The sequence below is a fragment of the Aquarana catesbeiana genome, linkage group LG04 (assembly GCF_042186555.1).
Source record: "Aquarana catesbeiana isolate 2022-GZ linkage group LG04, ASM4218655v1, whole genome shotgun sequence".
Lineage (NCBI taxonomy): Eukaryota > Metazoa > Chordata > Amphibia > Anura > Ranidae > Aquarana > Aquarana catesbeiana.
Genome location: NC_133327.1, coordinates 419,086,588 through 419,104,943, shown reverse-complemented (window position 1 = coordinate 419,104,943; position 18,356 = coordinate 419,086,588). Strand labels below are relative to the sequence as shown.

The 18,356-nt window shown below is 44.9% G+C and overlaps 1 protein-coding gene across 5 annotated transcripts in view; it reads left to right on the top strand.

Annotated features, from left to right (window-relative positions):
- The window catches only part of BCLAF1 (BCL2 associated transcription factor 1), a 64,436-nt gene extending 54,785 nt beyond the window's left edge, over nt 1-9,651 (top strand). For all 5 annotated transcript variants that reach the window (XM_073627336.1, XM_073627335.1, XM_073627334.1 and 2 more), the window contains one exon: nt 9,260-9,651. In XM_073627336.1, the coding sequence (XP_073483437.1) occupies nt 9,260-9,265 (6 nt within the window). In that variant the 3' untranslated portion in view covers nt 9,266-9,651. The remainder of the gene's footprint in view (nt 1-9,259) is intronic.
- The last annotated feature ends 8,705 nt before the right edge of the window (nt 9,652-18,356 follow it).

Sequence of the window (18,356 nt, the reverse complement as noted above, 5' to 3'; positions counted from 1 at the left end):
GTGGCTGCGTTGCGTTGGGGGGCCGAATAAAATGTATACCTGCGATCGCCTGGACAGAGAGCCCTCCATGCGTCAAAGAGCGCATATCGTCTAGTGATTTGTCTGAATAGTCTCGAGTCTCTAAGGACCCTAGGTGAGGGAGCCTGGGGGGCTATTGCCCGACGATCTGCAGCAGCTGATTGAATGAGGTTGAAATCGCCTCCCACTATGAGAACCCTAGGGGTAGATCTAAAAATATGGGCATACACCCTGGATAGGAAGTTATGTTTGGAATTTGGGGCATATAGTGCGCATAACGTCATGTCTTGTGTTTGCCACAGTCCCTGTAGTATAATGAAGTGGCCGTGAGGATCACAATGCTTGGTCACGCAGGTAAAGGGAGCCCCTCGCTTAATGAGTATGGCTACTCCAGCCTTTTTATGATTGCCCGATGCTATATAAATTTGGGAATAATACCTGGATGCAAATGCGAACGAGCCCTCTTTATTATAATGGGTCTCCTGGACCATGATAATATCAGCTCCCGACTGTCTAAACTCCCTCAGTGCCAGGAGTCTTTTCCTATTGGAGTTCAATCCATGTACATTTAGTGATAGTACCTTGGCCATAGTGGTGATGGGTGGAGGTGCGGGGTTATTCGCTTACCTAATTGTGACTTGTTAGATGTCGAGATCTCAGGTTCAGGGTAGGCACTCTCCGGGAGGAGACCAGGAAGTTCCTTGCATAAATCTATGCATGCAGGATGATGGCTAGGAAGAAAGAAAAGGGAGGGACTGGTGGAGAGAGAAAAGTTCAATTAATACACAATAATAACACAATATAAACCTTGCTATCAAACCTTGAAAGGCCAACAGGCCGAGGTCTCCAACCCCATCCTAAGTGGGACGGGCAGAGAGGCACCCCCGGGAGTCCGCATTCTATCAACAATAACTTGTGAACCATACACAGCCTAATACTGTGTACCCTTATCTAACTAGAAAAAGGGGGGGGGGGGGTGGTAGGTGATGGATTCAAAGCCCGTCATCTCGAAGCTCATCCGGACCTTGCCCGTAATGGCGAGCTAAAGAGTGGCGTAGGGGCATGCTTAGGGATGCTAATCTAGGGTTGCAGTAGACTAAATGCTGTCTGGACAGTCCTATTTACTGAGCCTAGGTGCTTGAGATCGCAGGATATGCGGTTCAGTGTGCCTTATGTTTAGTGGGCTTGCGTTGCGTATCAGAGTTCCTGGACCGATTGGATGCTGGCACTCTCTGCCATGTAGTGGGTGGCGGTGGGGGAGTAGCCACTATATCCCAGACTGGCATTTGTGGAGCTGAGATTTCCAAAATGTCGCAAAACGTGCAGAGATCTTCTGGGTATCGCAATACAGCAGATTTGCCCTGGTGCTTTGCTGTGAGGCTAAAAGGAAAGCCCCATCGGTAGGTGATGGCTTCTTTCTGTAAGATTTGCAGTAGAGGTTGGAGGAGTCTATGTTTTTGCAGAGTGATCCATGATAGGTCCGTATACAGTTGTAGCTGGACGTCCTCGAAGGTTACTTTTGCGTGCCAGGCGTGCCTGCCTCATGATTTCTTCTTTGAGAGGATAGGAGCTGATTCTGCAAATGATGTCTCTGGGTTTGGGGGTAGCTCCTTTAGGGCGGAGTGCCCGGTGGGCCCTGTCCATTTCTATGTGTTTCGTCGGTGGCTCACGGATGAGATTGTTAAAGATGGTTTGCAGAGTCGTTTGCAGATCTTCGGTGCCCTCTGATTCCGGGATACCTCTCACCCTAATGTTGTTACGGCGCCCCCTATTCAGATCTTCTATATGCCTTTGCATATCTCTCAACATTGCTCTGTAGTCTGCGCCCTGGAGTTGTGTCCTGTGAACTGCCAGTTTGGTTTCCTGGATTTCCTCCTCAGCCATCTCCATTCTATCCGCCAGATGTTTAAGGCCTGTCTGAAGTACTTGGATTTCTGTGCGACATGTAGATTTAACATCTTTGATTAATTGTCTAAAGTCCTCTTTTGTGGGTATGGCTTGCAGATAAGAGTGCCGGAGGAGGCATGAGTGGGTCCTGCATAGGACTATAATACTATAATGGTGGTGAAGTGAGGATGGGCCACGTGGTGGGGTGCGTGGGGTTAATGCGCCTTCTTCATGCTGTGATTTAATTCCAGGTGCTGGGGGGTCCCATGAGTCTGACCATGTCCCCGTTTGTGGCTGCAGGGGAGTTCCTGTAGTGGAGTGCTCTGCTGGAAGGGAGAATGGAGTGCCTGCTTTCTGTGCATAGGAGGGCACAGATGCTGTGTTGTCTAGAAGCACTGGGGTCTCTGGAGCGGGACAATCTCTGTGCTTTGGGAGGGGGAGGTGTAGCAGTCATTGCCCAGGGCCCCGCTTTCATCCCCTCAGGGGATCGATGTGTTCCGGGATGGGGGTCTGCAGGGCCCGGCAGGGGTGGAAAGTCCTGAGATGGATCCGAGGAGCCCGGGGACGCAGGCTCCATGCTCTGTGACATAGGATCTGGGGCTGTTTTCTTAGAAGCCTCGGAAATGCTGCCGAGCATTGCGTATAGTATGAGGGGGAGGCGGGCCGCATGGCGGGGATCCATGCGGCTGCTCGGTCTGGATGTCCAAATAGTGGTGGGGACTCACCGCTTCTGTGTGGTGGATGCGTTCTCGGGGGCTCGCTTTGTTCTGCCGAGGTCCCTCTGAGTGCTGCTGCCAGGCAGGAGTTGGCCGTGGAGACTGAGCGGGACTCCGCTGTGCAGGCGCGTTAGTGTCTGGCGCCATATTGGCCTCCTCGTCCTGAGACATTCCGGGCTGTTTAAAGAACGAGTAGAGGTCTGTGGTCGCCCCTGGGGGGGTAGGGATGATCCCCTTGGTTTAGAGGAGCGGGTGTCCTGGACTTGCCCATAGAGATGAGGTGGATTGCCCCTAGAATCGCCTTTTACGCTGCGGGCTTGTGGAGCTGGGAGATTAGGCTGCCATCTAGCTCGGCTTCCGGCCACGCCCCCTCAGTTAAATTTTTATCTCTAAAGTTAGCCTTTTTACTTGCCATCAATACAGCCAGAAGGGTAAGCGACCTGCAGGATCTGTCAATTAAGGAGCCTTTTCTGTTGGTACTGAAAGAGAATGGTTATGAGACAAGACCCACTATATCTTCCCAAGGTCGCAACGCAGTTTCATAGCTCTCAGGAGATCATTTTGCCCTTCTTTTGTGGAAAAAAAAAACGAGCGAGAGGAAAAATTTAATTTAATGATATCAGGAAGTGTTTGCTGACATACATAGAGTGAAGGACTTCAGGAAGTCAAATCACCTTTTGGTTCTATTCAGCGGCCCTAGAAAGGGAGGGCAGGCATCTAAATCTATTGTGGCTAGGTGTATTAGACAGACAATAGGAATGGCCTATGAACAGACAGGTTCCCCAGTAACCGTTAACCTTAAAGCCCATTCAACGAGATCTTTGGTGGCCTCTTGGGCAGAAAGAGCTGGGGCCTCAATAGAACAGATCTGTTGAACAGCCACATGGGCGAAGCGGGACACCTGCTTGAAGCATTATAGAGTGGAACTGCTATCGTCTCAGGATCTGACATTTGGAAAGAAGGTCTTACAAGCTTTGGTCCCGCCCTAAGGTAGGCCTTGAACTTCTTGTCCATTCTCTCAGGTTGTGCCGTCCTGGAAGATGACTAGAGAAAATTGACAGTTACTTACCTGTAACTGCTTTTCTAGGCTATCTTCCAGGACGGCGGGCCTACTTCCCACCCCTGGTTTAATGTAAGTACTACGGGAAGAGTTTCTCTCTGACACTTGGATAAACTATTACTTTGGTAGAACTGAGGTGCAGGGGGAAGGGAGGGGCCTTTTAACCTCATGTGTTGTTTGTGTTTCTTGTCAGGTGGACCAGTCATCTCTCAGGTTGTGCCGTCCTGGAAGATATCCTAGAAAAGCAGTTACCGTCAATTTTTAGCAGGAACAGTAGAATCTCCTATCAAAATAAGAACTAAACTGCAAAAGGTGTCTGTTTTCTGCATCAGTACCCCCGGCTTTGGGCCGCAGGGACTGTCCGAGGTTGAGGCCAGGGTACGGTAAGTCAGGTGCTGGCCCATTAAAAGCAGGCCTGTGCATCTGGTGCTAATTGTTTTCCAGCTTGCTATATTGCCCAGGTCATAGAGCAGGCCCTATTAAGAAGGGCACCATCTCACATGTGTGAGCCAGCTCCTCTCAGGAGGACTGACTTCCAACAAGCATTGCACCCACATTGTGAAAATGCCATTATATGTGCTTGAACGCAGCCATTTTGCCACAATTACCCGGTCAAGGGCGCATGTGTAGGGACCATCTTGATACCCCTACCTTCTCACGACGTGGGTGCAATATTGTCATCTACAGCACTGCTGTGGATGCCATATCGAACAGGTGTGGGCGAAATTCTTTAAAGTGTTGTGGCTAAAAATGCAAGAGACAAATGTCTTCTGAATGAGTTTCTTCTGCCTAACAAAGCATAGACCGCTCCAGGAGTGGTGTGGTTACCATCTGAATCAGGTTATACCTTCAGGGGATGAGGCACTGTGCTGAAAGTCTCCAATTCTGGTGGCTGTAAATACCCCATAGGGGTTTCAGCAATAATGGAGGACTCTAAACACAGAGGAGAGGTTACAATAATTTGACCAATATATGGTCACTATCTACTCTCCCAGGTAGCGTGCTGTTCCAAGTAGGGGAGACTAGGGATCTGAGAGTTCTACCCCGATCGTTCTGTCCTTCAAAAGCCACCCTTTGAACCAATCTGGGAAATTTCTTTTGTGCCTGTCTATAAGAAGGCTTTTCTTGTGGCTATTTCTGCCAAGACAAAGAAGTGTCTGGGTCCACTTAAATGAGGATATTGTTTTGCCCTTATCCTAAGAGACCAAAGGAGGCAGCCCTGCATTGTCTGGATGTGGTGTGGTCTGTGCGGGTTTACATTGCGGTCACAGCCTCCATCAGGCTTTTGTCAATGCCAAACAAATGTCTTTTGTATTGCGAGCCACGATTTGCGAGGTGGATTAGCCAGATAATTTCTTATGTCTTTTCTCTGAGGGGTAAGGAGCATCCCTTTTAGAATAAGGCTGACGCTACTAAATCTGTTGGCACAACTTGGGTATTTTCACATCAGGCTTCTGTTGTGCAGCTCTGAGAGGTCGACCTGGCCCGCCTGTGCATACATTTGCCATACTTTTTCGAGTTGATGTTTAGGCTTCGGTTGATGCCAGTTTCGGCCACCAAGTCTTGCAGTCTGTCATTTGAACTTGGTGTGGCCTTGTTTGGGCATTTTGTTTCTTGAGTTTGTTGGCAGAATTTTTTTTGCCTATGTTGCCTTTCCCTCATTACTGCTTTGGGATGTTCCATCTGTTATAATTGACTATGTCCTGTACAATAAGACCCCTTTCACACTGGCGGCGTTTTTCAGGCGCTTTAGCGCTAAAAATAGCGCCTGAAAAAAGCCTCAGCTGCAATCCCAGTGTGAAAGCCTGAGTGCTTTCACACTGGGGCGCCGTGCTGGCAGGACATAAAAAAAGACCTGCAAGCAGCTTCTTTGCAGCGCTGTAGGAGCGGTGAATACAACAGCTCCTAAAGCACCCCTGCCCATTGAAATCAATGGGCAGCGGCGCTTTCTGGGCGGTTTTAACCCTTTTTCCGGCCACTAGAGGGGGTTAAAAGCTCCCCGCTAGCAGGCGAAAAGCACTGCAAAAACTACGGTAAAAATAGCGATGCTTTACCGCCGACGCCCGGGCGCTGGCAGTTGGAAAGTGCCCTAAAGAAAACTGGACTTTTTTTTTTTTTTTATGGAATGTGACCCAGGAACTAAGGATTACATGGTAGGGGAGGGTTTATCTGATGAAGTGTTTTAAAGTAGCAGTATAGGCAAAACTTTTTTAGTTATTTTTTGTCATCTGTGTCCTATACGGGAGATTTACTTTCACTTCCTGTTCCCTAGCCAAAACAGGAAGTGAGAAGAAATCCCTGCAAAGTAAGGGAATCCCTTGGTGCCCCCAGGTAACCAGAACTATTCACCATTGGAAGGTTTCCTTTCTATTCCATTTCTGGGGACAACCCAAACTTGGGATTTTCTTTTACTTTCAATGATAATGGTAAAGAGGACAAATAGAGAGGTTGAATCTCCCTGGAGGCACAGACGGCAATAAAAACCTACTGGGTGTTCTAGACCGTTTCCACTCTGTCCAATACTAATACAGGGCATTTTCACCCCCTTCCTGCCCAGGCCAATTTTCAGCTTTCAGCGCTGTAACATTTTGAATGGCAGTTGCGCGGTCATGCAGTGCTGTACCCAAATAAAAATAGAGCTTTTTGCGCTATAAACAAAAAAAAGCGACAAAAACACTATTTTTTACTTTTTGCTATAATAAATATCTCAATTTTTAAAACAAAAAAATTTCTTCCTCAGTTTAGGCTGATACGTATTCTTCTACATATTTTTGGTATAAAAAAAATCGCAATAAGCGTATATATTGATTGGTTTGCGCAAAAGTTATAGCATCTACAAAATAGGGGACAGATTTATGGCATTTTTATTTATTTATATTTTTTACTAGTAATGGCGGCGATCAGCGATTTTTGTCAGGACTGTGATATTGCGGCGGACATATTGGACACTTTTGACACGTTTTTGGGACCATTGACAATTGTACAGCGATCAGTGCTATAAATATACACTGATTACTGTATAAATGTCACTGGCAGGGAAGGGGTTAACACTAGGGGCGATCAAGGGCAAGGGGTTAAATGTGTTACCTAGGGAGTGATTCTAACTGGGGGGAACGTGACCGATCAGTGTCCCTATATACCAGGAACACACGATCAGTCTCCTCTCCCCTGGCAGGACATGGATCTGTGTGTTTGCACACAGATCCACGTCCCTGCTCTGTGACAAGCAATTGCGGGTGCCCGGCAGACATCACGGCCGCCGGGCATGCGCATTGGCTCCCGAGTGCCCCCCCCAGACAGCCAGGAAGCCGATGACAGCCGCCCGGGATGGCAGAGCCACCTTGCGGCCGTCATATATGTGTGGTTTGGAAAGTGGACCACTTGCCGCCCACCATATAGTAAAATGACGGCGGCGGGGTGGCACGACATATGATGGCACCCCAGAACTGCCACTCTCACACACCCAGCGCAGCGGCCGCACAGTGTTCCTAGGACATGACGTGACCCTGATCTCGGAAAAAGAGCCGATGACGCGGCTCTTTACCCATGTGATCAGCTGTGTTCAATCACAGCCGGTCACATGTAAACAAGGAAGTGCTGTTTATCGGCTCACACTGACAGCGTGTGGCGAAGAGAGCCAATCAGCAGCATCTCCTCGCAGGGGAGACCTGTACAGGTAAATAGGACACTGATCATCAGTGCCCTGATTACAGTTCAGTGACCATCAGTGCCCAATAGTTATGCCAGTCGGTGCTGCCTTTCAGTGCCCATCAGTACTGCCTATCAGTGCCCACAAGTGAAGGACAAAAATTACTTATTTACAAAGTTTACTGGCAAACAAAAACCTTTTTTTTTTTTGTTTTTTGTTTTTTGTTTCCGTTTTTGTGTTTTGCAAAAAAAAAAAGCCCAGCGGTGATTAAATACCACCTAAATAAAGCTCTATTTGTATGAAAAAAATGCTAAAATTTTAATTTGAGTACAGTCTTGCATGACTGCGCAATCTTCATTCAAAGTGTGTCAACGCTGAAAGCCGAAAATTGGCTAGACAGGAAGGGGAGTGAAAGTGCCCAGTAGGCAAGTGGTTAAAGTGGTTGTAAACCTCAGACATGAAATACGAACAAAGAATATCCCTCTATAGCAGGGATATGCAATTAACAGACCTCCAGCAGTTGCAGAGCTACAAGTCCCATGAGGTATAGCAAGACTCTGACAGCCACAAGCATGACACACAGAGGCAGAGCCATGATGGGACTTGTAGTTTTGCAACAGCTGGAGGGCCGCTGATTGCATATCCCTGCTCTATAGTATGTGCTTGTCTCAATCCAGAGCAATGTCTGCTGCCTCATTCCTCTGCATGAATCACTTCTAACAAGTTTTTCCTGACAGCAAGAGAAAAAGGTGACACGGGAGGGCGCTCCAGCAGATTGACAGCCTCAGCTCTGTTCCTATGAGCTGTGTTAAGGGGCGTGTGTACCTTCCCTCCAATGAGCTCTTAAAGCTCTTGACACTGAGCTCTGTAGAGTGTAAGAAGAGAAGATGGCAGATAAACAGGTAAAACCTTTTTGTAGGAGGATTTTTCATCTCTGTATCACCTGAGGCTAGTCACTTCACTGGGTATATGTAAGCTCTAAAAACTAAAGCTGCGAGTGGCTTTGCCAGTGTACAATAGCCTGAAGGTTATTGACAGCCTCTGTCCTGTCCTCTAAGATATGGATTTAAAAGGTATGTGTAACTTCCAATATTTTCCTGATGTAGTATGCAAAAACCAAGCATTTAACCCTTGCAGTGTGCAGGCAGCCCTACTACAGAGGCAGTTTTCTTTTCCAGTCCCTAGAGTTCAGTTTTAAATGTGAATATTGTAACAACTGCAGAATTCCGATTTTGGCTGGGTTTTCCACATCCAATTCGCATGACAGGAGACTGTGCCCGGCTCTCAATGGAGCCGGTTTACACAGCTCTGGGGCGGCCGCACAGGACAAGGGTCCTGTGTGTCTTTGGCTTAGTTTCAGGTCCGAATTCAGGCAAACATTCGGACCTGATTCACCTCTGAAATGGAGAACAGGGATGTACCGGATCCCTCCCTGCTGCAAGCTGCGGCTGCAGGTAATGTGAACCTGCCCTTAGTCATACATGCCTGGCTCACAAAACCAAAGCTTGTATGTTCTTAGCCAATCATTTTTTTTTTTTTAACGGTAAACCTCAATCTAGATATTCATAGATCGCAGTATAGCATTCATTTTCTGTTGACTATAGAAGTGTAGAAATTTGACAACCAAAGCTTTTATATAAGTGTCGCATCAAAAACAAAATTTATGTGAACTGTGCAAGTAAAACAGTACAAAGGAATTTGGTTCATAAAGTTAATAGTATTGTGTTCCTAATGTCCACTCCTGTGAGATTAACTCTCCCTGCTGTTTGTATGTACAGTATGTGTTTTGTAACTTTCTCTTTAATTGGTATGGATTAAAAATGTATAATGTCAAGTACACTTTTTTTTTTTTTTTTTTTTCGTAATATATTTTATCCTGAGATACAAGCTGACAAAAAATTAATAGTATGTATTTTTTCTTCTTTACAGGAGTGATGTATTTGGACAAAGAGTTGGTACCACACAAGATGTTTTTATTTTGCAGTCTATGTGATCAACAGAAAAAAAAATAATCATATTTTCATTCTGTTGCCACGTGATAAATCTACACAATTTTAAAAAGACATCATTTTTCCGTAGTGTAATTATACACCAAGGCTCCAGAAGAAAACTGATCAGTCTAAGCTGTGTCCACTTTTAAGAATCTGCTTTTAAGTGTCTGTCTGATTGTTTCTGCCATGGATTATGGTGCACATTGTGCAGTTTTTCTCTTCAATGTTAGTTAATTCTTTTAGAGTAAAGATTTTGTTTTGCAAACAATTACAAACTTTATAATTGAAAAAGATTGTTAAAAATATATGCACTAGACGTGTGGATGTTCATTTGCGTCCCTTTTTCCCTTTTTTATTGTGATTGAATTTTCAAGAATAATGAGAAAACATTTTTTTAAGATGCCTAAAAAATACAAGTATACAGTTGTGTTTAAAAATAATAGCAGTATGTTTAAAAAAGTGGGGAAAAGCTCAAAATCATTCTAATAGCTTTTATTTTCATACACGTAAATGCATTGGGAACACTGCAGAGTCTATTTCAAATCAAAACGTGAAGAAAAATGTTTCAAATTTTGTTTTTACTTTACAGAGAGTGAAGAAAAAGGGATATTCGTCTTTACCAAAAAAAAAAATAGCAGTGTCTACATTTTCCTTTACAAACTCAAACATTTACTGTATAAACTTACAAATTCTTGAAGAATTAGCTTCTCTGTGTACAACTGAACTAATATTTAATTGTATAACCACTGTTTCAGAGAACTGTTTCACATCTGTGTTGCATGGAGTTAACCAACTTCTGGCACCTGTGAGCAGGTAATTCCAGCCCCAGACAATTCCTCTGCATTTCTTAGTTTTACTTCAAACAGCATTTTTGATGTCACCCCACAAGTTTTCTATTGGATTAAGGTCTGGGGATTGGGCTGGCCACTCCATAACGTTAATCTTGTTGGTCTGGAACCAAGATGCTGCTCGCTTACAGGTGTGTTTGCGGTAGTTGTATTGTTGAAACACCCATTTCAAGGGCATTTCCTCTTCGGCATAAGGCAACATGACCTCTTCAAGTGTTTTGATGTATTCAAACTGATCCATGGATCCCTCGTATGAGAAATATCCCCATATCATGATGCTTGCGCCACCATGCCTCAGTGTATTGTGGCTTGAATTCAGTGTTTGGGGGTAGTCTGACACACTGTCTGTGGCCCCTAGACCCAAAAAGAAAAATCTTTCATCAGTCCACAAAATGCTACTGTCTTTAGGCCAGTCAATGTGTTCTTTGGCAAATTATAACCTCTTCAGCGCATATCGTTTTTTTTTTCAACAATGGGGCTTCACTTTTTCCATGTAGGAGTCTTATGAATGTTACAGTACTCACAGGTAACTTTAGACCTTTTTTTCTTCTTTTTACGTTTCCCCTCTCCAATCAACTTTTTAATCAAAGTATGCTGATCTTCTGAACAATGTCTGGAACATCCATTTTACTCTTATTTTCAGAGAGAAATGTGCTATACCCAGCATGTACAACATTTGCTGCCTTCGCCTTTAAATAATGGCCACTTGTTTTTTCACAGACCGAATGACCTCACTAATTGAACGCTACACTATTTTGAACACGCCCCTTTCAATTACACAGAATCTGCAGCAGGCATGTCATGAATGTTGGGTCTGTTGGTTTTCTATTACTCTACTACACCTACTAGTAAATTATTTGCTATGTAGAAATATATACTTTTTTTTTTTTTTTTTTTTTTATTTACCAAAAACAGTGATTGATCTGGTTAGTGATGTTGGACTGCTATTTTGAACACAACTGTATATTACAACAAACACACAAACTGATTGAAATGGTTCAGTAGAGATGGTGATATAAAGAATTGGGAAAGATCTGGCTTTAACCAGTTCCTGCCCAGCCTATAGATTAATGATGGCCGGACGGGGCATTTACCATATTTTTCGCTCCATAAGACGCACCTAGGTTTTAGAGGTTGAAAACAAGAAAAAAGAAAAAATATTCTGAACCAAATGGTGTACTAAAATATTTTCCATTGCCTTACCTGATGTTATCCCAGCGGCCTGCCTATTCCTCCTGTCCTCGGTCCGCTCCCCTCCTCCTCCCCGGCCATCGTTCCTGGGAGCCGACTCCTGCCTTCGCCTCTTTCTCCGGCCGCTCCTGTCAGAGTATCCGGCTTTGCATTCTCTCTGCCTCTATGGTGCCAGGCTCCCTGAGGGACAGCTGGCACTTCTCCCTCCTCCATCAGGCCCATAGTGGCCTGTTTTCTGTCTTGCCCGGCGCCCACGGGGGGTTTGGAAGTCTATCCCCCCTCTCTTCTAGTGGTGTCGGCGGGAGGCGATGTGAGTGGTGGCAGGGGGCGGCGGAGGAGGGGTGCCTGTCTTATATTGGCACCATAAGACGCAGGGACATTTCCCCCATATTTCTGGGGGGGAAAAAAAGTGCGTCTTATGATCCAAAAATAGGGTAGTTGTTCTAGGTGGACATCGTATGATGTCCTGGAAAGGCCGCACTGCAGTATGATCTGTCACCTGCTGTGTCCACCAGACACAGCAGATGACTGATCAGTGTACCAGCCGCTACCATGTGAACGATGTGACCACTCACAGCAGATCACATGACAATTGTACACCATGAATGTCTTTGATTCATATCATTCATTGTGTTGCTTAGTAACAGTGATCACATGGTAAAGACAGGGCCAGTCACAACTAAGAATACAATAGTAAACACTGAATGAGTCAATTTTGTTCAGTAAAAATGGTTGCTTATAACAGTGAAATACCCCGGTATAAGCAATCCTGTGCATTTAAAAAAAAAAAACAAAAAAAAAACACCTGACTACGGTAACGTTGTATTGCTCTGGTCACAGTGTGTTTAAAATTTTACATTTTTTTTTTTTTTTTTTCCAAAAAAAAAAAGAAAAAAATTGAAAATTTTTTTTTGTTTGTTTCACATACGGTCACCAGTGTGTCCCTAATCACTGCCACACCAGTTCTATGATGACGTTGTACTGCACTGGTGACAGTATGTAAAAATATATATATTTTTTTAAAACCTCACCATGTCTCTGCTTTCTAAAAAAAAAAAAAAAAAAAGTGACATTTGTACTGTACTGGCATTTTTGGGCCTCAAGAAATGAGAGGGTGAGGGTGTGTGTAATAACAAAAAAAAATTATATAGGTAGTGTCATGACCGTGCAATTGTCCAAAGTGCGACAGAACTGAAAGCTGAAAATTGGCCTGGGCAGGAAGGGGGTGAAAGTGCCCTTTTATTGAAGTTAATAAGTCAGAAGCTGCAAATACTGTAGCGTCTGACTTTTAATAAACATGCACTTACCAGTCCAGGGATCTAGCACTGTCCTCAGCCAGGCCAGTTCTTTGCCAGTTTTGGGCGCCACCATATTGAATATGGAAAGGTCATGACTTCTTGCGACTTAACAGCCAGATCCCCCCCACTACCCCTGCATGAGTCATGCTGTGCTTTCTGAAGGGACCCACAACCTTGTTGCTTGGGGGCAAGCAAATTTCCTTTTGGTTTACCTAGGTGGGCCAAGCAGAAGTGGGAATGGGTACCTGTCAGAAATAAAACATTGCAAATATTGTTGGGCAAGGAGGAGAAGCAGAACTTTTTTCTTTTTGGGTGTCTTAGCAAGTCATGTGGGCATTCAAAGTGGGTTTGGTTATGATTATTTAAAAATTGCATGAATAAACTAGGGCTGTTACTTATTAAAATTTTCGTGTTCGATTTAAAAAAAAAAAAAATTAATCGACTAATTTCGATTAATTCTAATGCACATACAGATCCAACTACTTTTAGCTGATCTCCTTGCATTACAACTCTGCATTAGTCAGTGGTAAATGTAGTATACACTATATACAATCACCCGACACTAGTTAGTTTCCACAATCCATGACTTAACTTCACAGTTCACACAAATACGTTTTAAATTCAAACTGTAGCACTGACGTAAGTAATTTTTGCATGAGGTGGACAGAGGCTGTGGACATACTGCAGGAGGTGGACATAGGCTGCGGACATGATGGTGTCCTCACCCCCTCACAGTAGCCTCCTCTGCTCACCATGATATTACTTCTCCACATTATCAGTGTGCTGTGCCCCTTTCACCTCACCACAGGTCAGGGCAGTACAGTGCTGCCCTGACCTGTGGAGAGGTGAAAGGGGCACAGGAGGAGGACGACACAGCACACTGATTATGTGGACTGGAGCAAGTAATATGATGGTGGACAGTCACAGACCACATCAGTCTCTGTCCCCTGCATGGCTTCATCCTCCCGGCTCCCAGTAATGTCCTCCTCTCTCTGTCCTCTTTTTTACAACGCTATCCCCCCAGCTTCACTCTCCTCACCGTCAGGCGTCAGTGTCACCCCCTGCTGGGCTCCTCTGCCGACGAGTGCACTGCAGGACAGGAGTCTCCAGCCACCGTGGTCTCTCTCGATCTATTCAAAAATGGCGCCGGCCAGTGCAATTACATCACTGCGCATGCGCTGCCCGGCCGAGCGGGTCCGAGTTTTCCCGAGCCCAGCTGGCTTTGGATCAGTGCATGCGCAGTTGAATGGTCAGCTCGGGCACCACTGATCAAAAGAGTTTTGATCGAACAAAAAAGTTAACGATTAATTGAGGAATTAATCAGTAATTTCCGCAGCCCTAGAATAAACACCAACTTCTGCAAATGTTAATGTCAATATTAGGGTAATCCATTTTGTATCAGATAGTATAATATTCTTCCTCCAGTCAAACCATATCCACACAGTTAGCAAGCACCCTCTAGGCACACATTTAACCCTTTAATTGCCCCCTGATGTTAACCCCCCTTTCCTGGCAGTATCATTTATACAGGGACAGTGTTTTTTTTGTTTTTTTTTTTATATTTAAAAAGCACTGATCACTGTATTGGTGTCACCAATACTTGTTAGGTCCAAAATGGGCCTTGTATCCCAGTTTGGTTTCTGAACCGTAAACAGGTTTGAGTAAAACCCTGTGCCCCTTTCGAATACAGGAACCTCTACAATCACTTCCACGTCACCCCCTGGACAGATTGAGATGCAAACTCCAGTCTCCTTGGCAACGACATGAAATCGCTCCCAAGAGCGCCTCCTTCATTCCTCTGGCCTGTCAGCATGGGTAATAACAACATTCACCCAGAATGGCAAGCAGGCTAACATAAAATTAGCAACTAATCAGAGACATAGGGAGCAGAAACAAGGCTACGTTAATTAAAAAAATAATTATAATAAAGTAAAAATTATTATAAAAATAATGTAATATAGTTATAAAGCTAAGAGGAGGGAGGCTACTCAAAAAGTACCTATGGGGATACCCCAAAGAGGCTATAATGGAAGCATATGGGGGAAGTTCATAAAGTCACCCCCCTCCTTTATTGCACAATCCATCCTAAGGTGTCCTACACACTCTTCCAGATGGAGAATGTGTACCCATAGGTACTTTTTGAGTAGCCTCCCTTCTCTTAGCTTTATAACTATTACATTATTTTTATAATAATTTTTACTTTATTATAATTATTTTTTTTATTAATGTTAGCCTTGTTTCTGCTCCCCATGTCTCTGATTAGTTGCTAATTTTATGTTAGCCTGCTTGCCATTCTGGGTGAATGTTGTTATTACCCATGCTGACAGGCCAGAGGAATGAAGGAGGTGCTCTTGGGAGCGATTTCATGTCGTTGCCAAGGAGACTGCAGTTTGCATCTCGATCTGTCCAGGGGGTGACGTGGAAGTGATTGTAGAGGTTCCTGTATTCGAAAGGGGCACAGGGTTTTACTCAAACCTGTTTACGGTTCAGAAACCAAACTGGGACACAAGGCCCATTTTGGACCTAACAAGTAACTATTGATACAGTCCTTTTCGGATGGAGTCTGTCCGCTCAGTAGTAACCTCACTCCAGAGGGGAGACTTTCTAGCCTGCATTAATATAAAGGATGTGTACTTGCACATATCTATCTTTCAGCCTCATCAGAGGTTCCTACATTTTGCAGTAGAGGAACGTTCTTTTCAGTTTGTGGTTCTACCCTTCGGGCTTGCTACAGCTCCCCGAATGTTCACAAAGGTCCTAGCACCAGTACTGGGTCTTTTAAGGGCCCAAGGGATCCTGGTGCTTGGGTATCTGGACAACCTCCTGCTCAAAGATCACTTAGTACAGGCTCTAGAACAGAGCACAATATACACAGTGCGGTATTTGAAAAGCTTAGGCTGGATCATAAATACCGAAAAGTCAGCTTTGAGACCAGCTCAAAGTCTAAAGCAGGGATATGCAATTAGCGGACCTCCAGCTGTTGCTAACTTACAAGTCCCATCGTGCCTCTGCGAGTCATGCTTGTGGCTGTCAGAGTCTTGCTATGCCTCATGGGATTTGTAGTTCTGCAACAGCTGGAGGTCCACTAATTGCATATCCCTGGTCTAAAGTATTTAGGTCTGATCCTAAACCTGGTCTTGCCACCCGTAAGGATCTGTGCCCTGAAGGATCAGTTGCGTCAGATAAGGGGCACCAGACAACCCTCCATTCGGATCTGCCCTATGTCCAGTTCCATTCCAGGCCCTTACAACAAGACCATCTTGTTGGCTTGGAACAGAGGAAGAAAAGCCCTGGATTATCCAATGTGCTTATCTCCTTCAAGCATGCTTAAGTCTAAACTGGTGGTTGCAGGATCAGAACCTGCGAAAGGCAAAATCCTTTCACCCGGTAACTTGGAGAGTACTGACTACAGATGACAGTCTCTCTCAGGCTGGGGAGTGACCCCAGATGGGCTCACAGCTCAGGGGAAATGGTCAGGGACAGAGCAGACCCTGTCCATCAACGTCCTAGAATTACGGGCAGTATATCTGGCCCTATGGTCCTGGACGGTGGAGCTTCAGGACTGCCCCATCACAGTTCAATCTGACAATGCCACGGCAGAGGCCTATATAAACCACCAAAGCAGTACCAGGAGTCGTTCAGCTCTGAAGGAGGTGAACTGCATACTCGCCTGGGCAGAGAGACATGTGCCAATTATATCGGCGGTCTATATACCGGTAGAAAAGAACTGGAAAGCAGATTATCTCAGCTGCCAGCAGATCTGCCTGGGAGGAATGGTCCCTACACCCAGAGGTGTTCCAGGAAATTTGCCAACATTGGGGATGGCCAGAGGTCGACCTACTGGCATCCAGGTTCAACAAGCTACAGCAGTTTATGTCTCGAACAAGAGATCCTCTGGCAATTGGAGCAGAGGCTCTGTTAGTTCCATGGAGCCAGTACTTCCTGGTTTATTCTTTCCCTCCGATTCCTCTCCTTCCACATTTGTTGTGCAGGATTCGGAGAGAGGGGTTCCAGTCATTCTGGTGGCACCAGCCTGGCCCAGAAGGCCCTGGTTCCTGGAGATTGTGAGACTGACAATAGACGGGCCATGTCGCCTCAATCTTCTGTCTCAAGGTCCTATATTACACCCCAATTTACAGTCTCTAAGTTTGACTGCATGGCTAGTGAAGTCAGGGTGTTAAAGGACCGTGGCATCTCCGGACCAGTGGTGTCTACTCTAGTGAATGCTAGAAAAGCTGTCACTAGGAAGATTTATCATAAGGTCTGGAAGACTTTTATATTGCTTGGAGTAAAGCCAGAAAATGGCATCCTCGGAAATATGTGATTGGGAGAATTCTCTCTTTTCTACAGTCAGCTGTGGAAATCAAATTGTCTTTGAGTACAATTAGAGGTCAAGTTTCAGCCCTATCAGTGTTCTTCCAAAGTCCTTTAGCCTCCCATTCACTGATCTGAATCTTTATGCAAAGGGCAACTCGCTTGCTCCCTTCCATTAGGTCATCTATGTGTCCTTGGGACTTGAACTTGGTCCTGTCTGTGTTACAGAAAAAAACATTTGAACCTATTAAGGAAATTCCATTGGACTTGCTGTCATGCAAGCTAGCCTTCCTGATGGTTATCACCTCAGCTAGAAGGGTGTCTAGATTGGCGGCCCTTTCATGCAGGGAACCATACTTGATCCTTCACCATGACAGAGTCGTGTTATGACCTGTTCCATCCTTTTTGCCAAAAGTGGTGTCGGCCTTTCATTTAAATCGGGACATTATTTTGCCTTCTTTTTTTTCTCTCAGCCTCATTCGGTGGAAGAGAGAACTGCATTCTTTGGACCTTGTCCAGGCAGTCAAGGTTTATTTGTCTAGATCTGCGGAGATCCAAGGATCAAACTTTTTTTTTTTTTGTTTTACCAAAAGGACCCAAGAATGGGCAGGCAGCTTCCAAAAGCTTCCCTTGCCAATGGGGTCCGTCAATTGGTCATTCAGACCTATGGTCTGAAACATAAAGCTCCTCCCTTTAGGGTGAGAGCTTAGTCTATCAGGGGTGTAGGAACCTCCTGGGCTTTTCGCCATCAGGTATCTGTGGCTCAGATTTGTAAGCCTGCTACCTGGTCTTCAGTGCATACGTTCACAAAATGTTATCAAGTGGATGTTCGAGCAGCCGAGGATTCGGCTTTCGGCCACAGTGTACTGCGGGCTGCTGTATAAGTTCTGATGGCTATTGTTTGACAGGGTGTCTCCCTCCCCTCAAGGCTATTGCTCTGGGAGGTCCCAGCAGGTAATGAATATTAGCCTGACTCTGTGTCCCATGATGTATGAAAAAGAAAATAGGATTTTTACGTCATACTTACCTGTAAAATCCTTTTGATTACATCATGGGACACAGAGATCCCTCCCCTCTTTTTTGAGGATTTAGTGCTTGCTACAAAACTAAACAAAAGTATTTCCTGTATGGGAAGGGTTATATAGGGGATCACTTTCTGTCTGAAGATCTTTGGTCTACCAGTGTCCATTCACCTAATGCTGAAGTATAACTCAGCAGGTAATGGATATTAGCCTGACTCTGTGTCCTATGATGTACTCAAAGAAAAGGATTTTACAGGTACGTATGATGTAAAAATCCTATTTTTTTTTGTTTAATAGCACAAAAAAAAGGCAGAGGTGATCAAATACCACTAAAAGAAAGCTCTATTTGTGGGGAAAATAAA